This window comes from Epithele typhae, assembly GCF_022376455.1.
Source record: "Epithele typhae strain CBS 203.58 chromosome Unknown BXZ73scaffold_4, whole genome shotgun sequence".
NCBI lineage: Eukaryota > Fungi > Basidiomycota > Agaricomycetes > Polyporales > Epitheliaceae > Epithele > Epithele typhae.
Window position 1 is genome coordinate 234,236 of NW_025954195.1, and position 18,906 is coordinate 253,141.

General features: G+C 63.6%; 7 protein-coding genes across 7 annotated transcripts; 3 read left to right on the plus strand and 4 right to left on the minus strand.

The window, feature by feature from the left end:
- Positions 1 to 1,128: 1,128 nt before the first annotated feature.
- Positions 1,129 to 3,227, minus strand: BXZ73DRAFT_97125 (peptidase; the record flags this gene model as incomplete). Its single annotated transcript, XM_048027262.1, has 16 exons — positions 1,129 to 1,234; positions 1,298 to 1,346; positions 1,448 to 1,491; positions 1,549 to 1,635; positions 1,697 to 1,770; positions 1,835 to 1,912; positions 1,971 to 2,083; positions 2,140 to 2,171; positions 2,225 to 2,292; positions 2,344 to 2,427; positions 2,484 to 2,528; positions 2,590 to 2,603; positions 2,654 to 2,764; positions 2,820 to 2,872; positions 2,927 to 2,964; positions 3,033 to 3,227. 16 exons carry the CDS (start codon positions 3,225 to 3,227, stop codon positions 1,129 to 1,131), a joined length of 1,191 nt encoding a protein of 396 aa, XP_047881887.1.
- A 278-nt stretch (positions 3,228 to 3,505) lies between these two features.
- Positions 3,506 to 4,020, plus strand: BXZ73DRAFT_40529 (mitochondrial ribosomal protein L11; the record flags this gene model as incomplete). Its single annotated transcript, XM_048018593.1, has 2 exons — positions 3,506 to 3,544; positions 3,613 to 4,020. 2 exons carry the CDS (start codon positions 3,506 to 3,508, stop codon positions 4,018 to 4,020), a joined length of 447 nt encoding a protein of 148 aa, XP_047881888.1.
- Positions 4,021 to 5,261: 1,241 nt separating this feature from the next.
- On the plus strand, positions 5,262 to 6,086 carry BXZ73DRAFT_40802 (uncharacterized protein; the record flags this gene model as incomplete). Its single annotated transcript, XM_048018647.1, has 5 exons — positions 5,262 to 5,354; positions 5,464 to 5,592; positions 5,646 to 5,771; positions 5,834 to 5,953; positions 6,012 to 6,086. 5 exons carry the CDS (start codon positions 5,262 to 5,264, stop codon positions 6,084 to 6,086), a joined length of 543 nt encoding a protein of 180 aa, XP_047881889.1.
- A 1,190-nt stretch (positions 6,087 to 7,276) lies between these two features.
- Positions 7,277 to 9,389, minus strand: BXZ73DRAFT_97128 (uncharacterized protein; the record flags this gene model as incomplete). The annotated part of the gene is made up of 5 exons (XM_048027263.1): positions 7,277 to 7,587; positions 8,438 to 8,562; positions 8,658 to 8,734; positions 8,977 to 9,153; positions 9,231 to 9,389. The coding sequence occupies 5 exons, from the start codon at positions 9,387 to 9,389 to the stop codon at positions 7,277 to 7,279; spliced, it is 849 nt and encodes a 282-aa protein (XP_047881890.1).
- A 644-nt stretch (positions 9,390 to 10,033) lies between these two features.
- BXZ73DRAFT_87495 (glycosyl hydrolase catalytic core-domain-containing protein) lies at positions 10,034 to 11,376 on the minus strand (the record flags this gene model as incomplete). Its single annotated transcript, XM_048024588.1, has 5 exons — positions 10,034 to 10,249; positions 10,301 to 10,417; positions 10,477 to 10,654; positions 10,711 to 10,869; positions 10,922 to 11,376. 5 exons carry the CDS (start codon positions 11,374 to 11,376, stop codon positions 10,034 to 10,036), a joined length of 1,125 nt encoding a protein of 374 aa, XP_047881891.1.
- A 738-nt stretch (positions 11,377 to 12,114) lies between these two features.
- Positions 12,115 to 15,208, plus strand: BXZ73DRAFT_97130 (uncharacterized protein; the record flags this gene model as incomplete). The annotated part of the gene is made up of 8 exons (XM_048027264.1): positions 12,115 to 12,195; positions 12,248 to 12,324; positions 12,388 to 12,721; positions 12,782 to 13,174; positions 13,682 to 14,126; positions 14,415 to 14,620; positions 14,724 to 15,011; positions 15,071 to 15,208. 8 exons carry the CDS (start codon positions 12,115 to 12,117, stop codon positions 15,206 to 15,208), a joined length of 1,962 nt encoding a protein of 653 aa, XP_047881892.1.
- A 1,586-nt stretch (positions 15,209 to 16,794) lies between these two features.
- BXZ73DRAFT_74115 (uncharacterized protein) lies at positions 16,795 to 18,480 on the minus strand (the record flags this gene model as incomplete). Its single annotated transcript, XM_048021984.1, has 5 exons — positions 16,795 to 16,866; positions 17,665 to 18,019; positions 18,064 to 18,128; positions 18,175 to 18,294; positions 18,331 to 18,480. 5 exons carry the CDS (start codon positions 18,478 to 18,480, stop codon positions 16,795 to 16,797), a joined length of 762 nt encoding a protein of 253 aa, XP_047881893.1.
- Between the last annotated feature and the right edge of the window lie 426 nt (positions 18,481 to 18,906).

Below are 18,906 nucleotides of genomic sequence, written 5' to 3' on the forward strand. Positions count from 1 at the left end.
TTGTGCGCGTCCGGCCATGCCGTCGTTGGCCTGCGCCTGCGATATACGATACCCGAGCTCGACGATTAATGGCATCACGTACATCGAACCCGTCCTTGCGCGGCGCTCGCCCCAGCTGCTCCAGGGTCTATTGTAGAAGAGAGCATCGCTCCAGCCAACCAGCAGCCAGCAAACCAGCCAACCAAACAGCCAGCCAACCAGCTGAGCTATCTCCGATTTCCGCCTCCCCGCTTCCGCCGGGCACGCTCGCGTTCGCCGCAGCCGTGCGGAATGGCACAGACCCTGCCTGTGTTTTTCTCCGAACCCGCGCGCCCGTCGCCCGAGGCACCACGGCGCCCCCTCCTCTGGACGTCGAACCGGCGTGTGCCAGCCGCGCGAGCCACGGGACGTGCCTCGCCCCCCCTCGCGCGCGCCCGCGGGGCTTCTCGGTGGAAGACGCGTGGCCGGGCACGCCCTGCCACCCGCGGGCGAGAGCGAGCCGCTGCTGCCACCGGCGACCACCAGCCTGTCCTGACTCCCAGTCCGAGGCGGGGGGCGGTCCCAGCAACGCGAAACAAACGCGAGCCAAGTCGAGTCCGGCGCGCGATCTCGCAGACGTCCGGCGGCCCGCGCGCGTGGCCGCCGGAGATGAGCTTGTCGAGCTCGAGGCGGCAGCTCGATCGAGCACGGAGCGACGGCGCGCGACGGATACGAGTCCAAGTGTGCAGCGCCGCGCGCCGCGCGAAGACGAGCAGACCGGATTGGGGCAGCCGGAGGAAGCGAGAGCAGGGCTTCGCCCGTGACTGACGGGGGCACGACCCCGGCATCCAGAGCCCAGTCAGGTCACGAAGGCCGGCCCTGCAAGGGTGTGCGTGCGTACGCGAGGGTGATCGCGCGCGTCCCGCGTCGACCACAACGCAGAATCGTCCAAAGAGAAGGCGCATGCCCGCGCGCGCACGAACGCGCGATATCGGAGTACGTACATATTATACAACCTGCGTCGCTCGGCGACGATGAGGGCGAGCACGAGCCGCGGGCTCGAGCGCGAGGGTTCTCGTATGCAAGGTTCCGTATAATTGATTAGATCAGCGCATCTACACGCTCGTACGATGTGGGAGGTATATCCGATATGAACGCCTGCGTCTTCCATTACGCCGACTTGGTCCAGCCACCGAGCTCGACGGCGAATCCGACGGCAAGCTTCGAGAACTCCAGCATGTGCTCGAAGCTGAACTCGTCCGAGATGTCGGAGCGGCTGCAGAAATGTCAGTAGCTGTGCGCGGGCGGTGACCGGAAATCATCGGATGGATGTACTCACTCGTTCGAGGAATGGATGTACTTGTGGTTGGAATCCTCGAACTTCGCCTCTGAAGACATATGAATCCGATACGCGTGTCGACACATTGGGCAGTGAGGGTTCGTGCCATGTGAGTAACATAGAACGTGCCCAACACGGGATGGAACCCACCTATCGTGAACACACTCGGGTATCCGGCCTTGCGCCACGAGGCACTGGAACAAGCGTCAGCAGTGCGGCTCGACATTCGGCATGGTCATCCGGTCTCTTACTGGTCGCTGCAAGCGTAACCGCACTCGGTCTCTGCCCAAGGAATGGAAAGGTACGCTTCCACAAGCGCCTTGTTGAAGGTAGTCAACCTGACACGACGACACACGGTGAGAAGCCGTAGCAGGGACTGGATCTATCATAATGACTGACTCCGGGTCAGTGAAGTCGGTGATAATGCCGACTTGCTCCTGAGTTCCGCGCTTGACCCAAGCAGTCATGTCGTACTAGCGATCAGTGGCGTCAGTGCCAGATCGTGATAGACTGAGATTCAAACAGATAAACGCGAACCTGACTCATGGCAACCACGTTCATGTTCTTCCTTTCGTAGGCGCTCGCGACCGCTTGAGATCCGAGCAGTCCCCCTTCCTATTGCAGTAGCAGCATGTCGTAAGTGAAGTTCCGAGCGTTCAAGTACCGAGCGTACCTCAGCGGAATACCAGTGGAACTCCACCGTGCGCTTGGGCTTGAACCCTGAAGCAATCAACGCGCGGTACGCTTCCAGGATGCTCATAGAACCCGAGCCATCATCGTCGGCACCTGAAGCAAAGAAGTGGTCAAGACGAATTCTCGTCCACATGACAGGCGCGACTCACCAGGCGCCGGGAGGAACGGCCATGTGTTGGTGCTAACAGGAACACGATGAGAACAGCACACGAGCGGAACTGGAAACACGCAGACCTGTCCTGGTGCGCGCCGATGACCACAATGCCGTCGTCCTCAGTAGAGGTACCGTTGATGGTGACGATCTAGGACGAGTCAATGAGCCGGGGGCAGTACGGGCAGGGCGTGAGACGTACGACGCTGCTCTGCGTCCAGCTGTGAGGGAACTCCTGGATGGAGATGCTGCTCTGGAGCTCGGGAGAAGCGTATTCCTTAGTGAGCTGGAGGGGGACGGGATGAGCTCCGCCCGTAAGAAGCTAACCACATGGGAGGTTACCTCGGAAATCTTGCTCATCAGCCACTGCTGGCTCTGCTTCCCGGTCTGGGCGAAGGGGTCTGGAAGTCAGTAATAGACGTCTTGATAGACCGTGGGGCGCATATACCTCACTGCGGTAGTCTATTGCAAGCGTCAGAAAGAAGGTTAGACACGCAGGGCGCGGCACTCACAGCGCGTGCGGAAGCTGGTAAACTTGGCGAGCCCATCCTTGAGATTCTGGATGTCGAGAGTGTCAATCACCGCCTTGACGGTCTCACCGTGGCTCGGCGTGGGGAAGGACTCTGCTCGGCCGCACTATGTGAGAGAAGGCGGCGTGTGCGAGCGAAGAGCACCCACGTTTACGGGCAGCCCTGAACTGTGCGCGAGAGCCAAGGTCCAAAGTGTCCGTCCTGACGAAATGGGATGAACGGACGGAACACTGGAACAGACTCGGGCGGACTCACACATCGAAGAACCTGATCCCTTTGGCCTTCGCTTGGATCTAGGGTGAGGAAGATGACGCCATGAGAACAAGGAACTTAGCGGAGGCCGGGATGCGCATATAGCCACCTTCTCGAGCTCCGTCATCGACACGACTTCGCCATCCTCCTCGAGCTGGACCAGGCGGGGAGCGTAGAGGTCGAGGTCGAAACCGGGGTAGCTGGTGGGCAGGAAGTCGCCGAGAAGTGCCTGTTCGGCACTTATGTCGTACAAAGGCGTGGCGACGGCAGCGGAGACGAGAGCGAGGAGGGCGAGGAACTTCATGGCGGGTATCGGCAGGCAGGCGGTATCTCCAGGTCTAGTGGTGGGACGAGAGCAAGAGGAGGAACGCGCGTCGTGACGGCGGCGACGCGACAGCCACAGCGGGAGCCACCAGCGGGCCTGAACCGGTCGGCAGGGCCACCCGCGCCCGGGACTTGCCGCGGACCCTAACCTTGCGCTGGGTGTCCGCGACAGACGCGCACTCCTCTGCTCTCGCTGCCACGACCGACTGGCTGCCCTCGACGCTGCCTGTGGTTAGCCCTCCCCCTCCTTGCCTCGATATGTCCAAAGCTGCCCTCAATGCTAGAGCTCAAGTAATTGTGCGTTCCTTCCCCTCTCCCGCCCCTCTGGCTCCGCCCGCGAATCTCATTCTCGAATCTGTTCACAGCGTCTCCTCATCCCTGCTGGCAAGGCCGCCCCCAGCCCGCCAGTCGGACCTGCGCTCGGTGCCCGCGGCGTAAAGTCGATGGACTTCTGCAAAGAATTCAACGCTCGCACTGCGCACATAGACCCCGGCATCCCGATTCCCACATTGATCACCGTTCAGCCCGACCGGTCTTTCACGTTTGTGACGAAGAGCCCGCCGACGGCCTACTTCCTCAAGAAGGCCGCCGGGGTGGAGAAGGGCGCCGGAAAGCCTGGTCACGAAGCCGTAGGGACCGTCAGCCTCAAGCACGTTTACGAGATTGCGAAAATCAAGGCGACGGATGCCCATCTGAAGCACCTCCGACTAGAAGCGATCGCGAGCACCGTAATCGGCACGGCGCGGACGATTGGGATCCAGGTGGTGGCGTGAGGGCGCGGGCGGCTGGTGCGTGTGCGTGAGTTGCGTTGGACGTGTACGTACCTGTTGCTCAACGGTGCCGTACCGCCATCCATTGATTATCTCGCCTGGCCCGCTGCTTCCCAGAAGTCGTCGCGCGTTCGGATGGCGAGCCGCGCTGGGCAGCAGGCGTGTGCCTGGAGGTTGTACATAGGTAGTGCGCGCATGCGATATGCCAAGGAGATTCCAGCCGAGAGCCGTGGCGTCTGCACGGAAAGCGGGCGGGGTGAGAGGCTTCTGTCGTCGGCGAGGGTGGGCGCGTGACGAGGGTGGAAGAAGGGATGCCACGGAGAAGTCGGAGAGGTTGACGCGGGCGAGCATTCATTCCGCAAGGTTTTGCGATCTCGCTCATGGCTTTGGCGAGCAGGCTCAAGCTCTGGAATTACGGGCACGAGGGCCCGTCGCACAAGGCTCGACCTGCCCCATCGCGGCGAGCACTCCACGCGCGGAGGGCCTGCCTGCCCGTTGGAGGCGGCCGCAAACGTCAGGGTGGGCCCGGGCTTGCGGTCGCTCGAGCGCGGGTGGGCGGTGGGGGTGGTGAGCGAGATGGGGGGCCCCTTTGTGCTGGGCTGGGAGCGCGGGCAGGGCACGCTGCGGGCACGCATCCTCGCTGTCGACGAGGTGCGGCCTGTGGCCCAGCCGGCCGCGACCAAAGTGCCATATGCGGACGCTGCTCAGGCCTCGTGGACCGGCCACGGCTGACGGGCGCGGGGGGCGTCGGCGGACGGGGTGAGCACGGATTTATCCGCGAGGCTGCCTTTCGGCCATGCGAGGAGGGCAGAGCGCGCTTGGCCGTCGTGGCCGGTGGGGTCCGCGCCGTGTTCACAGTATTTCTATTGGCGTCGGGCAGGACATGCACGCGTCCGTCCACACATGGCGAGTGCGTCCACCCTCGTGTCTTCGATCACGCCGTTCGCGAGCGCGAAGCAATCTCGGGCCTCACTCCACTGTACGACCCCGCGACGCGCCGGGAGATGATGCACCATCCTTCTCCCAAAGGCACGTTGGCCCTCCCTGTACGCTTTATCTGCCGCCACGACCACGCGTTCTCGATCGAACATCCAGCATCACTCTCTCTTTTAAATTTTCGCATTGCGCGCACACATATAAAGCGCGACGCTCGCCGGGCTCAACGCCATCCTCGCACTCGCCTCTCGCGCGCACCCGCACCCCCTCCTCGGCCACGACCACCGCTGACGACCCTTACGACCGCGATGTCTACCGGAAACGAAGTGCTCTCCTGGACGTCGCAGGACCCGCGGACGAGCCAGCTCTTCGGCAGCTACGGCGTCCTCTACCGCTTTCAGGTGCGCCACCCGCTCTCCGGATCGCGCGGCTCGCGGGCGCCGGCCGTGCGCCCTGTGCGCCCCGCGCGGGCTCGCGCTCTCTGCGCTCGTCTCACATCCGTCTCCGCAGACGGACACGAACAGCCAGGGGCAAAGCGTGACGACGCTCTGGCGCGCGATCCGCGCGAACAAGGAGGACCGGGTGGCGAAGCTGGAGTGGGCGCCGAACGGAGGCCTCGGACGCGCCATTATCGGCAAGGTGCGCTACTCACCGCCGCCCCGCTTCCGATCCCGCTGATAGCGGCCGCGCAGAGCACGCTCCCCATGGCCGACCTCGTCCGCCCCGACGCCCGCGTCTTCAACGCCAGGATATTCAACGGCCCCGACGGCTACCAGTACCGCTGGCGCCCCGCCAACAACAGCTACAATGACGTCGTCGTACGCTCCCCCCGCGCTCCCTGCCCCCGCTCGCGCTCACGCTCCCGCCCCCACCCTCACAGCTCCAGGACCAGAACGACAACGTGATCGCCTTCTTCCGGCCCACACGCCCCCAGCGGTACAACATCGGCGAGGTCCACGGCGAGCTGCACTTCGTCCGCAACGCAGGCGCCGGCGTCGTCGTGCGTGCCCCTGCCCGCGCCCCGCCCGCATGATGGCTGATCGTCCGCTGCGCCTCAGATGCACCCCCCGCTCATGGACACCGTCACTGTCACCGCGATGCTCTACCGCTTCGTGATGGCTTTCGGTCTCTGACCCGGCCGCGAGGCTCCCTCCTCGACCGCGCTCAGCACCTGCACCTGCACGCCCATCCTCATCCTCGCCCGCTCTCCGCTCTGCCCCGCGCCCCGACGAAAATGTACCATTCCCGCCCGCTGTTTATCTATAAGTCGATGTACAACCTTGTATTCTACTTTCCCCGAGAATCGAAGCCGCATCTGTCCGCGTACCACACCAGTGGGCCCCGAAGCCTTCGCCCGCGCCCCGCACATCACTCGCCCGATGCACCCAAGCCACCGGGCTCGTCCGCGGAACTGGTCAGAACTCCAACGATCCGCAACGCGCGTGCGTGCGCCCACTTGCGCACGGTGGCTCGTCGTCGGCCCTCGCACGCCCCGCGTCGGCTAGCGGAAGACTCCGAATCGAGCGCAGGCTCGGTGCGCGCATCGTCGTGGCCCGTCCGCCGCGAATCTGGCGTGCCGCGCACCATATCGAGAGCGAGGACGCAATAGCACGCAGTCCGAACGACGAGCCCGCGCCGGTGCGCGCGTGCGCGCTCGCCCTCGCCCTCGCAAATGAACACTTAATGATATACGCGAGGGACGCTCCCCATTCCAACGCATCTCTCGCACGACGCGCATCGATCTGCGATCTCACCCGTCCGTCCGTCCGCGGGGCAGCACCGCAGCCCCTCGCGCACGCACGACCCTGCAGCCACTCGTGCGCCTGGCGTCCGCGCGCCCGTCGCACTCGGGGCGCGTCCTCGTTCGACGGACGGCAGGCGCGATCGGGCGACCGCACCGCACCGCGCCGCGCCGTCCGCGCGTGGCGCGCTAACCACAGAAAGCAAGCCCCACGCCCGAGCGCGAAGCCACGGGGCGAGGGGCGCGACGTGCGAGTCGCCGCGCGCCGGCCCTGGCGGACGATCCACGCGCGGGGGGCGGCACAGGTGCCCGTCTCCTAGCGCGAGCACGCTGCGGCGATCGGAGAGCGTCATCGACGTCGACGTTCGGATTCGGGCGCGGCGCGCCGGACAGAGGGCCCACACTGCAAGTGCCTACGTACCCGCGTGGATGCACGGCTCCCCGCACGGGTGCGCCTCGAGCCCGCGCACCCGCCGCGGCCGACGCCCGCAATGACGTCGCACCCGACCCGCCGACTTCTCGTTCCCGCACCGAGCCTTCCCGGCCCGCGCGCCCCGACCCGTCCTCCCGCCGCCGTCGTCCTCAGAGCTTCGCCGGGGTGCTCTCCGCGCCCGCGTCCGCCGCGGCGAGCTCGGGCTTCGCGACGTCGCAGATCGCGTCCACGGTGCGCACGACCCACTCCGCGCCCGCGTCGCTCGCGAGCCACGCGTCCTCCGCGTCGAGCCCGGGCGCGCCCCGCGCCTTCAGCAGCCCGAAGACGTGGCTCGTCAGCTGCGGGCCGACGCCGCCCTCCGCGCGGAGGCACGCGGCGCCGACGACGGAGCCCAGCGCGCGGCTCAGGTTGCCCTGCTCGGCCGCGCCCCGGGCAGCGGCGCGAGCACCGCGCCGTACGCCTGGATGATGAACTCTGTGGCGCCGGGCGCCGGGCGAGAGCGGACGGGGTGGGTTGGAGAGATAAGCGTGGGCCGCGTGTGGACGCGAGGGGCGACGGAGGCGACGGGTGGGAGTGCGCGAGGGGGTCCGGGACGAGTGGGGAGGAAGCGTCTGTCAGCAGGAACGGACGGGGCGAGAGAAGACGAGAAGAGACAAATAGACGGCGAGGGCCCGCACCCGACTGTGAAAGCGAGAAGACCAGGGGTCGATGGCGAAGGCCAAGCCGGCGCGAGAAGACGGTGCTGGGACGGCCGAGGATGCGGAAACGGACCCGCGAGCTGCGCGCGCCAGCGTCGGGCCTGCCCGGTGAACAAGCAGCACGGCGAACAAAGCACGGCCCAGCGCATCCGGTGGCCCGGCGCGGACCCGCCGATTCCGAGTGAGCCTGGACGAGGACTGACATACGGGGCATGCAGGCCCAAGGGCGCGGATGCTGCACATTATGTCCGTCCCGGAGGCCAGTCGAGCCGCTCTCGAGGCGCAGATTAATTCCCGGCGTGCTCGTCGTGCCTCGGAGCAGCCCCGCGGGAGCGACCGATGAATCGATGACGACAGCTCGACGGTCGCGCCGACGTGGGAGCCGTCCTGCGAGCACACTCCGGGAACGGCACCCGGCAACGAAGCGGACCTCCAGGGCGAACCCCATCAGGACTTCTGCCGGCCTGATCCTCCAGAAGGCGCACCGGAGAACTATGTTCAACCCGCCTTCTCGTTCTCCGCCGAGCGCAGAACGCCTTTTGTCGAAAGATAAAGACGAAAAGGGAAACAAAAAGACCGAGATTGATATGGCAACAAGACGGAGCGACTCACCGATGAAGTCAGGGTGGTACGAGCCGAGCTTGTTGTACAACTTCTCCGCATGCGGCGCGTAGATGGATCCCCAGAGCGCCCGGCCGCGGGTCATGATCTCGTCCACGCTCTCCTTGGTCGCCGTTCTGCACAGGTTTGACGAAAGCGTCCAGCCCGGGCGTGGGGACGTCCCCGTTCAGCCAACGTCGCGCACGCGGCGAGTGTGGGTGGGGGAACGCACCGTTTCGACGTCTTCCGGAGGCCGTCCCTCACGTCCTCCTCGATCGCCTCGTTGAGGGCTGCCAAGGACAGAATGGTCTGGACAGATCACACGGCAGCGATTCAGCCTCCATGTAGTCCCAACGCCGCACGAGACAAAAGATCACATGCCGCGCCACGACACGCCCCCGTGCCCCTCGCAACGCCAGCGTGATGCCCTCTGCGCCCGCCCTGATCGCATATGGCGAACAGAGATTCAGGCGCAGAACGCAGCACACCGAGTTGACGGGAAACTCCCCCGGGTGTGGCGAGGCACGAACGCTCTTCGCGGCACGACTTACGCGGGGCACGCCGACGAAGATGCAGCTCTTGAGGGCCGATTCGCGCATCAGCGCAGCTTTCTCCACGGAGGTGGCGAGCGGGCCACGAGTCGACGCGTTGTCTGGGTCTGTGCGTGTCGTGACGTGGTACAGCCGTCCCACCGTGGGGGGCGCGTTAGCGGTGAGCAGCGTGCACGTCTGTTGAGAATGGTGCGAGTGATCAGCGGATTCGGTCGCATACGGTCTGTGCGGATGAGAGGAAGTTGATCGTTTACCGCAAGCGTGAGCCATCCCTTCTCCGCTTTCCTGGCCTGTGCGTCCTGGAGGGTGTTGCGCAAGACGGCGTCGAGTCTTGAGAACGGTGGCGTTGGTCGCGGGTGAGGGTTACGGAGCGCGAGAAGCTGCTTGATACCTGGAGGCAAGTGTTTGACCATAGCGCTGCTGGTACGTAGCTCACAACCACGACGTTGAGTCAAAGCCTGTTTGCCCACCTCAGCATCCAACTAGTCGTCTTTCCCAGGCCCCAGGGTGCCGACAATCGGACGGAACCGTGGATGCGAGGCCGCGAGATAGTATTGCATGCACTCGTGACTTCATAGGCATCCCGATACGATCACGCTGCTGGCAGAACTGTTACGCGTTACGTCTTTGTGTATCCGCCAATAAGTCCAGCGACTTTACAAGGCTGGCTGGGCGCACCCATGTCAGGCGGGAGCGTTGAGCGCTGAATTACGACATGCACCCGCTCTAGGGAGAATGTCGAATTGATAGGTATAAACACTCGGTCATTAGCAGACAACAGTTGCGCATAAGCATGCGCAGTATGTCACAATATCACTACTCGATACCGTAAGAAATCTCCAAGATACACGACAACTCGCAGGAAGAAAGATCTGCATGAAGAATCGTCGTTGATACCAGGCCAACTTGGGCTCGCACTAAAACCCGCATCAACACCTATCCAGAGGCAAAGGCGCCGTGCCTTGCGGGATGACTTCGAAATGGGTATATGGTGAACGACACTAAGGTTCTAGCACGATGGTCAAAACCACGCAAGGACCGGCGCCACCTCGCGAGCTTAGTTGCCGTTGTTGATGACATAGTAGCCGAGGTCGGTGGGGGTCTTCGCGTTGCCGGAGAGAAGCGCGTTAAGGGTGTTGACGCCCTGGAGGTCGGTCATAACACCGAAAGGAGCAGCAAGCTCCATCCAATCGGTCTTGTCGACCCAGGGGATAACCTGGGTCATGAAGCTCCAGATATCGGACATGGACGCCTGACCACCACCGTTGAAGTTCTAGACTTGCAGTCAGCATCCGTACGGCCCCACGCCGTAAAACACACAAACCTGATCGGCAAACTCGGTCAGGAGGATAGGGAGCTTGAACTCGTCGTGGTAGGCCTCGAGGTAGGTCGTGAGCTTGTCGAAGGTGGTGTCGTACCAGTGAAGCGCCATGTGGCTAACCTGAAACCCGAACATCAGTAAGCATCAGACAGGGCACGGTCTTGTGCGGATTAACATACAGTGCAGCCACCGTTGCAAGCGTTGAAGAAGTCGCGCATCAACTGGTTGCCGTTGGGGCGGGAGGACATCGAGGGCGTGGCACACTTGAAACCTGCCGAGCAGTACTGCTCGATCTGGGCCTTCCAGACGGCGGCGGCCTGCTCGCCGGACATGTTGGCCTGGCCGGGCTCGTTGATCCTAGAACGATCAAATGATGAGGAATCAGACCCTGAGGAGGATCTGCGACTACGCACTCGTTGAAGCCGAGGATGAGGGTGTTGCTCTTGTCGAACGACTTCATGGCCGAGTGGAAGGCCGAGATCTTGTCACCAGCGTCGTCCCAAAGCATGGGCATGAAGACCAGGTTGTGCTCGTCAGTGCCCGAGGGCTTGCTGGGGCTCCAGTCGTAGATGCTAGACGACGGTTTAATACGGGAACACGACGCAAAACGGCAAGGGTACTCACGCCACGACATGGTCAGTCACGAAGTTGGAGAGGACAGACGGGGAGTTGCCCATACCCCAGGCGAGACCAATCTTGTGACCCGAGGTGCCGAAGCCGTTGGAGAAGCCAGCGCCACCGGACGAAGACGTGCCCGTGGAGGTGCTGGCCTTCGAAGTCGACGTCTTCGTAGTAGCGGCGGCCTTAGTGCTGGTCGTAGCGGCCTCCTTGGTGGTGGTGGCCTCGGCCTTAGAGGACGAAGACGAGGACGAGGACGTGGCGACCGCGCTTGAGGTGGTGGCACGGGCGCGGCAGCGAGTGGTGGAGTCACGCTTCTTGCGGGCGAGAGGAGCGTGATGCTCGACACGGCGGTTGAGATGGCCGTGGGACGAGAGGGCGGTGACCTGCTCGGGCCCAAACGAGGCCGCGAGGATGGCAAGCGTGGAGAGGGAAACGAGGCTGAGGAGCTTGGAGGCCATTACGCAGAGAGTGAGCGCGGGTACTAAGGAGTGACGGGCGTGAAAAGAGCGACGGGGCCCGGGGAGACAAGAGGGAGAGGGAGATGGACGTAGAGAGAGAACGCGTTCACGGCGGCGGCGAGAAAAGAAATCGAGCGGCGGGGGTGCTTACGTGAGCCGCCAAGGGTGTGCACGGACCTCGCAACGAGAGAGGACAGGCCCGGTCGCTCTCGCCGCTCGGTCAAGCCTTCCGCCTAACACACCCGATTGCGCTTTGCCCGTCGCCCCACCGCCAAGCTGGGGCCCTGAGTCTTCCAGGCGGCCCTCTATGCCCGCCGTTAGCCGCCGTCCGTCCTTCGCACCAGTGTGTGCCCGTCCGCGTTTTGTCAGAGCCTTTCGTCAATCCGCCCGTCAATCTCAGCCTGCCGATGTCTCCGCAGTGCCGGATCGCCCCCGCATCCCCGCCGCCGTCGGTGCGAGCGCAGTGGTCTGCATCTCTACATCGTGTTCGCCACGCTGCGTGCCGCAAGGGATGTGATGATCTGCAGGCTGCAGCGTGTTGCAGCAGCATAGCCCGGGCCTAGTGATGAGCGCTATGGCGACGTAATACAGAGCGGAGTTTGCCAGGCGTATCAAAACAAGCCGCCCGCCGCGGTCTGCCCTTTCTTCTCAACCCCCAAGTTTGGCACGAAGAAACCGGTTCAACAAGTTCATCCTCACGACAACCCACCAGTCCATTCCCCCCGTTCATCCCCCAAAATGTCTGATGCCCCCGCCGCCCCTGTCACCGAGAACGGCGCGCCCGTGCAGGAGACCGTCGTCGAAGAAGTAGGCTTCAAGGTGCGTCCTAGCCTCCTCTGACGTGGCACGCGCCCCTCATTCTCCTCCTCAGGTCTTCGCTGGCAATCTCGCGTACTCCACCACGGATGAAGGGCTAAAGACGTTCTTTGCGCCGGTCGAGAGCGAGGTGTACGTTGCCCACCCGTTATCCCAGTTTCGGCGTGTGCTTCCCCCACTTATGCGCTGCGGCAGTCTCTCTGCTCAGGTCATCAAGCGCAGCGGCAACCGCTCTGCAGGTTACGGATTCGTTTCCTTCTCCACCGCAGAGGCCGCACAGAAGGCCGTGGAGCTCCTCGACAAGAAGGAGCTCGATGGTCGCACTCTCATCGTCGAGGTCGCCAAGCCTGCTGAGCAAAAGGACAACGAGAAGAAGCAGCGCCGCCTCAAGAAGAGGACCGGTCGTCGCGGCAGCAAGTCGGTTCCCGGCGAGGTCAGCGAGGCCGAGGCGAACGGCGATGCCTCCGCCGACAACGCACCGGCCGCCGCGTCGGGCGACGCGGCCAAGCCCAAGAAGAAGAAGAAGGCCGTGAGTCATTTCAATCGCATATATGCGTTGTTTTGTCTGATCTGAAACTGGGGATGGTAGCGCAAGCCCAAGGCGACCAAGGATGGCGAGGCGCCCGCTAGCGCTGAGGGCGCCGCACCCGTTGAGGGTGAAAAGAGGCCCAAGGCCCGCAAGGCTCGTACTCCTCGCCCCCCTCGCCCCGCCGGCGAGGACCCCCAGGGCGAGCCGTCCAAGACGGTGCTCTTTGTCGCCAACCTCGGCTTCAACATTGACGACGCCGGCCTCTCCGCGCTCTTCACCGACGCTGGTATCCCCGTGAAGACCGCACGCATTGTCCGCCGCCGCTGGGGGAAGCCCCGCAAGAGCAAGGGCTACGGCTTCGTCGACGTCGGTGACGAGGAGCAGCAGAAGAAGGCCATGGAGGCGCTCCAGGGCCAGGAAGTCGGTGGCAGGGCCATCGCGGTCAAGATCGCCGTGAACCCTACGAACGAGGAGACTGAGGGCGAGGAGAGGAGAAGGCGGCCGAGGCAGAGCCCGCATGGAGGCCCCTGCCGTCGCCGCCTAAGTTGCAACCAACACGCAAAGGATTCAACGGAGGTTGGAGTCAGGAATCCCCCGAAGAATCTGTTCTTCGTCATGCAGTTCATCTTCCTTCCCCGCTTTCCATTCCGGTCATATCTATGTTGGGCTTCCGTTCTTCCCCTACGGTTACCCACATGTTCCCTTTCACGGTCTGGTGCCGTTTTCGTTTGTCGCCTTGCTTTGTCGCTTGTCAACTCCAGCGACTTTGCGTCTCATCCCTATCGAAAAAATACCTTATTAATTTGTCACGAATGGAATGACGTCTACGATTCTCCTTCTGGTGTGTCGCGTGAGGTGCTAAGGATGCTACAGAGGAATGTGGGATGTATGCATGGCGCTGCGATCGAGCGTCTCACTGGTCGCTCTCAGCCACCGACGTCCATCTCTCCCTTGTCCCAGATAAACTCTTCACCAGCTGCTTTGCAAACTGCGATGTCTGATGAAGAAGACGACTACCTCTCAGACAAGTTCCTCGTCGAGGTTGCCGCACCCACGTCCTCCGCTCCCAAGACATACGCAGACCGCCGCCGTGAAGCTCAGCTCGCGGCCGCGCGCAAGAACGAGCAGAACCGCACGCTCAGCCTTCGCGAACGGGAGCGCATATCGCGCGAAGAGGGCCTCAGCACTTCGCTATTTGAGCGCGCGCGGGAGGAGCATGCAGAGCGAGGGTCCGAGAACAAGGCACTCGCGATGATGATGAAGATGGGGTTCAAGCCGGGGCAAGCTCTTGGGGCGAAGGACGACGCCCCAGTTGCGGCGGCTGCACATGACACAACCCGAGACGGCGGTCAGGTTAAGCCTCCGGGGATGAAGGAGGAAGACGAGGCGGAGCCTGCGCGGAGAGGTATCGGAGCCCGTCCTGTCCATGACGCGTTGGAGGCTGCTATGTGGGAACGAACGCGAAAGCAGAGCCGTCCACACCATCGTCCACGTCGGCGTCCACGTCCACGACGACGCACCGCACTGTTCCCCTCGCACTGAACGAGTGGCAAGGCACGTCCCCCATCTCCCGCTCGCACTCGGTCCCTTGCATCACTCCACCCTCACGCGTCCTTACCCTGCCGCCCACCGCATCCTCCCCTTCCCCCGCCCCACCCCCGTATTCGCGCGCATGCTCACGTTTGCTCCACAGGAAAAACGGGGATTGGCCTGCGGAAGCGCGCCGCGTCCCCCAGTGCGCCGGAGCGGCTCGCGAAGATGGCGCGCATGGCGGAGGACCGCACGCACGCGTCCTTCCGCGACCGCGCGCGGATGGAGTACGAGGAACGGCGGGCGGCGGGGCGGCTGCACCCCGCGCAACGGACGTGCGCGACGCTCGACGGGAAGCATGGCGTGGAGGTCCGTCTATCTGTGCCTCGTCGCCGGGCTCTTGCCCCGGCTGGAGGTCTTGGGGGACACGTTCTCATGGTCCGCATCTGTGTCGGGTTGTTTCTTTTTGCAGTTCAATGTGCTGTGGCTGGACCCGGAGAACCCGGAGTCGTTCCCAGACGGCTTGCTGGACGCGCTGGACGACCCTGCGCTCACGGCACAAATCCAGCGCGCCCGCGTAGGCGACAGCATCGAAGGCCGACTGCGCGCGAAGATGCGGGCGGACGCCCTGCGGCCGCTTCAAGGCTCGTTGGCAGACGCGGACGACACGGGTGAAGGCGCAGCAGACCAGGTGGAACTACGTAAATCACCTTACTCCGAGGAGGAGCTCCAAGAGGCAGTACAATTCCTTCGACTTGGCGTACGCCCTCACATTTCCGTGCTTAGAATGCGTTCTAACGGTCGGTTCGCGGCCGACAGCCCCCGGACAGGCTCACGCTCATTCTGGACTATCTCCGCCGCAAATACGCGTACTGTTTCTGGTGCGGGACGCAATACACGGACGACGAAGACATGGCCGCGGACTGTCCGGGGCCCGATGAGGACGCCCACGACTAGAGATCATTCAAGGTTGAAACGCTGATCCGAACGGTACCCCACGGCCCTCTGTCCACATCTGGGCCAGACATCTGTCTGTGTGCGATGCACAGCGCGCTGACGGACCTGGCGCGGCACGTAGCGACTCGGTGATCTGCATCCTGTACGCACATCTCCACGTCCTCGCAATCTCAGCGCCCGTCTCTCCGAAGCCTGCAGCGGTCGATCATCCGAGTCGTGCACCTCGTGAAGGGGGCGCGGTCCCTGTCCCGGTCGTCATCAATCCTCGGGTTCGATTGTTTGAAGGCTGTACAGAGCCCGGGACGACGTGGACATCACCACCGCGCGGCGGGGCCAATTCTCCACGGCGGATTCTCATGTCGGCCTCTCCGCAACCACGCTCGTCGACGGGACCGCGCGGTCAGCGATCACACCCGTCCGCGCCCGCTTCACAAGCCGATGACGACGACGGGCACCCCAACGCCTCGTACTCGGCGGATGCGATTCCTGATGACAGACGCCAACGTCACAGACGTTGGCCCGGGCCCGACGTCTCCTACATATCCACGGCATCTGGTGATCGCCTCGCGGACGGTCGACGTTAGCGATGCCGGCAAGGACGTCACCGCCGTTCGGCGGGGCGCGACCGCCGCGCTGCGGCGTTATTTTGGACGCAGGTATTCGTGGAGACGGGCACAGAGGCTCGAACGCTCGCTCGGAATAAGTTGTTGGGAGCTCGCGCTCCGCCCCGTCGCCAGTCCGTCGCGACTCACGCACCTGCGAGTGGAGCTCCGGCGACGCGCCGGGGGAAGCGCATTGGGCGACCGCAGAATTGGACTCCCGAGCGTTCGTCGTTGTCGTCGTCGTTGTGGCAGCAACGATGGACGAGGGCTCTGTACGCGGCTGCCTTGCACCACCGTCCGTTCGTCCGACGCATGCCCTCGCCCTCTCCGGAGGCTAAGAAAGATCGGATGCTGTAAATGAGCAGGCCCCGTCAAGCTTCAAGGTTAGCGTCGGCGCAGATATGAAAAGAAGCCGAGCCTGCCAGCATGATTTGCCTGTGCTCATATCTGGGTTATGACGCCGAGCCCGTATGTCATATGTCAGAAGCCTCGTCGCACATCTCATTAATTACGGACGTCGATACCATGGAGCACGATCGGAGCGCGCGGTTTCGGGGCCTCGCGACCGGACCGTGTCAAACCTAGTCATTCCAAGCGTAGATGGCTCCCCCAAAAGTTCCGACAGAGGAATGGCTTGCCTTTCTTGGCGCGGCGGAGTGAGTCAAGGTTCGCGCCGTCGCGACGGCGGACACGCGTAAACACGCGCACGAAAGGTGCAGGGTACTTGCGCAAACACGCACACGGCAAGCAGACAAGCACGCGCGTAGAGGAGACACGGGCACGCACGCGCGCCGAAATGTTGCTACGATCACAAAAGTAAACAACTGCAGCAGCATGTACACGACAACGACAACAGTCCGGGGGAGGAAGGGGCGTGGAGCGTGTACAGGGGGGGGCAACCATCGCGGCATGGCACATCACGCTCTATCACGCTGCACCATCGAAGCCCCGCGCGCGGTGGCGGGGACAACGGGGCAACCGCGATCACGGCATGACTGCGCGGCGAGCGGGCTTGGATCCCAAGCTCCCATATCTCGAGGGCGAGAGCGCCTGCACCTGTTGTGGAGGCGAAGGCGCGGAGCTCAAGGCGAGAGATGGCCGTCGAGAGGGCGGATGGGGGCGGAGGAGATGGGGGGATGGGAGAGATCACCGCGACCAAGGAGGTTGTTGATCGGGTGCTCAAGGCGCTCGGAAGGCGATACGGGTGGGTGGTAGAGATCTCAGAGATCAGCAACGAAAGCGGTACGGGGGATAGCAGTCGAAGGAGGGGATATGGGACAGAGGACTCGAGCGGGTCCCCGTCTGGGAGAGCGGCAGCTGGGCAGAAGTAAGGACTGTGAACGTCTGTGACTAAAACGAGAGTGGATACTAAAAGAGTGGGAGCGTCCGTCAGATATGCGGTTCTGAGGAGATACTAGGATTCGAGGCGAGGTTCGGGCACGGGAGAGATGGAGAGATTGCAGGCACTAAGAGGCACGAGACGCGCGACCCCTGGGGATTACCGTATACATTAGAATATACAGTTTTTGTGCGAGGGGAGAGGGAGGTGCCGTAGGGTGCTGCGAAGAGGTGGGATGGTTGGTCCTTCCGTGGCCGGCAGGCGCAGGCAGAGATGTGGATGGGGCGCGAGCGCGGGCTGTCGCATGCGACGGTCGGCGGGACGCCGGGGGAAGGGGGGGCGGGAGGCGGAGGGAGGAGGGCGTGGCGGGAAATCGCGCGGCGGGGTCCGCGCTCACGAAACGGGGGCAAGGTGTGGACAGGAAGGCTCGTCGGGGCTGAGCGGCGCGCATACGGAAATACGCGGGGAATGTCTGACTGGCAGTAGCGAGACTGCCACGGAGGGCTGGCACTGACGCGCGATGACTGGCCGAGCTTGTACTCGGAGTCTGGGATCGCGTCCATGTCGTCTTCCTCGCTGTCGGACGACTGAGTGGCGAAGGAGGCGGGGGACAGGAGGGTCGGAAGGGTAGGGATGGTGAGGGGGTGTGCGATGGTCGAACTCCGTTCCCGTGTACGCGCGAAAGTCGGCGACGTTGGGGAGTTCTGGGGCGTCCGGCGTCGAACGTAAGAGGAGATGGGAGTGTACGCCATAGACTCGGACTCTGGGGTATTGAGGTTGAGGTTGTCAGGTCGGCGAGAACGGCGTCCACGGAAGGACGCGCTGATGGGCGAGAGGCGAGGGGAGGTGGAAAGTGCCTGGCGAAGTTCACTATGGATATGGATATGACGCAATGGAAGAGGAGAAAAGCTCACTCGAACGGGACCCTCGCGGGCGAGCTCTCCGTTGAGATAGGCATGGAGGCTTTGCGAGAATGGCTCTGGCGGAATGAGGCGCGGTTGGAGCGCGGCGGAGGAGGGACTCACAATGGCTCCGTAGGGGGAATATCTGGTGTGTGCGCGCGAGCGACGAATGTCGGCGGGCATCTCGGAGTCTTCTGGGCCGTTTAGGGCGGAGACGACGATGGCAGGGGAGGAATGCTTGTGCTGAAGGAAATAAATATTGCGGGGTGCTGATGATACATTGCTGGAAGATGCTGAAAGGGTGGATGCAGTGGAGGAATGAGAAGAGGAGCGCGAATGGTGGGGCGCGGCAAGCTTGGAGGGCTCGGGGGTGGGGTCGTCGATGCCGAGGGTGGCCATGAGCTCGATGAAGGACGGGAGGGCGGTCATTGGCAGGGCGGAGAGGAAGGGGGCGGGAGGCAGGCAGCCGGTTGGGGACAACCTTGGACAATAGGCCGGGACGCTGGGATTATAATGCGCGGGCCCTGGCGACGAGCCGAGCGAAGTGGTTGCCAGGCAGGGCGCTAAAGGGCGCTCGTCCAGATAATTGCGATCCCATCCAGCGCCCGCCTCGATCCGCCCACCGTCTCCATCCCACCGCCACGTCGCCCACGACCATCACCGTCGCCGTCTCCCACCCGCCCTCGTACGATCCTCCTGCTCTCCCTCCACCTCGCGACCTCTATTGTCATAGCTATTGTCCTCGTTCTGATTCTCGCCCTCGGCGCCCACCCGGCTGCGCGGCCCGCACCCTCTCCTCCTCGCCCCAATGCTGTCGGCATCGCCGGAGGCTGTCGACGCGACATTCCGCTGCGG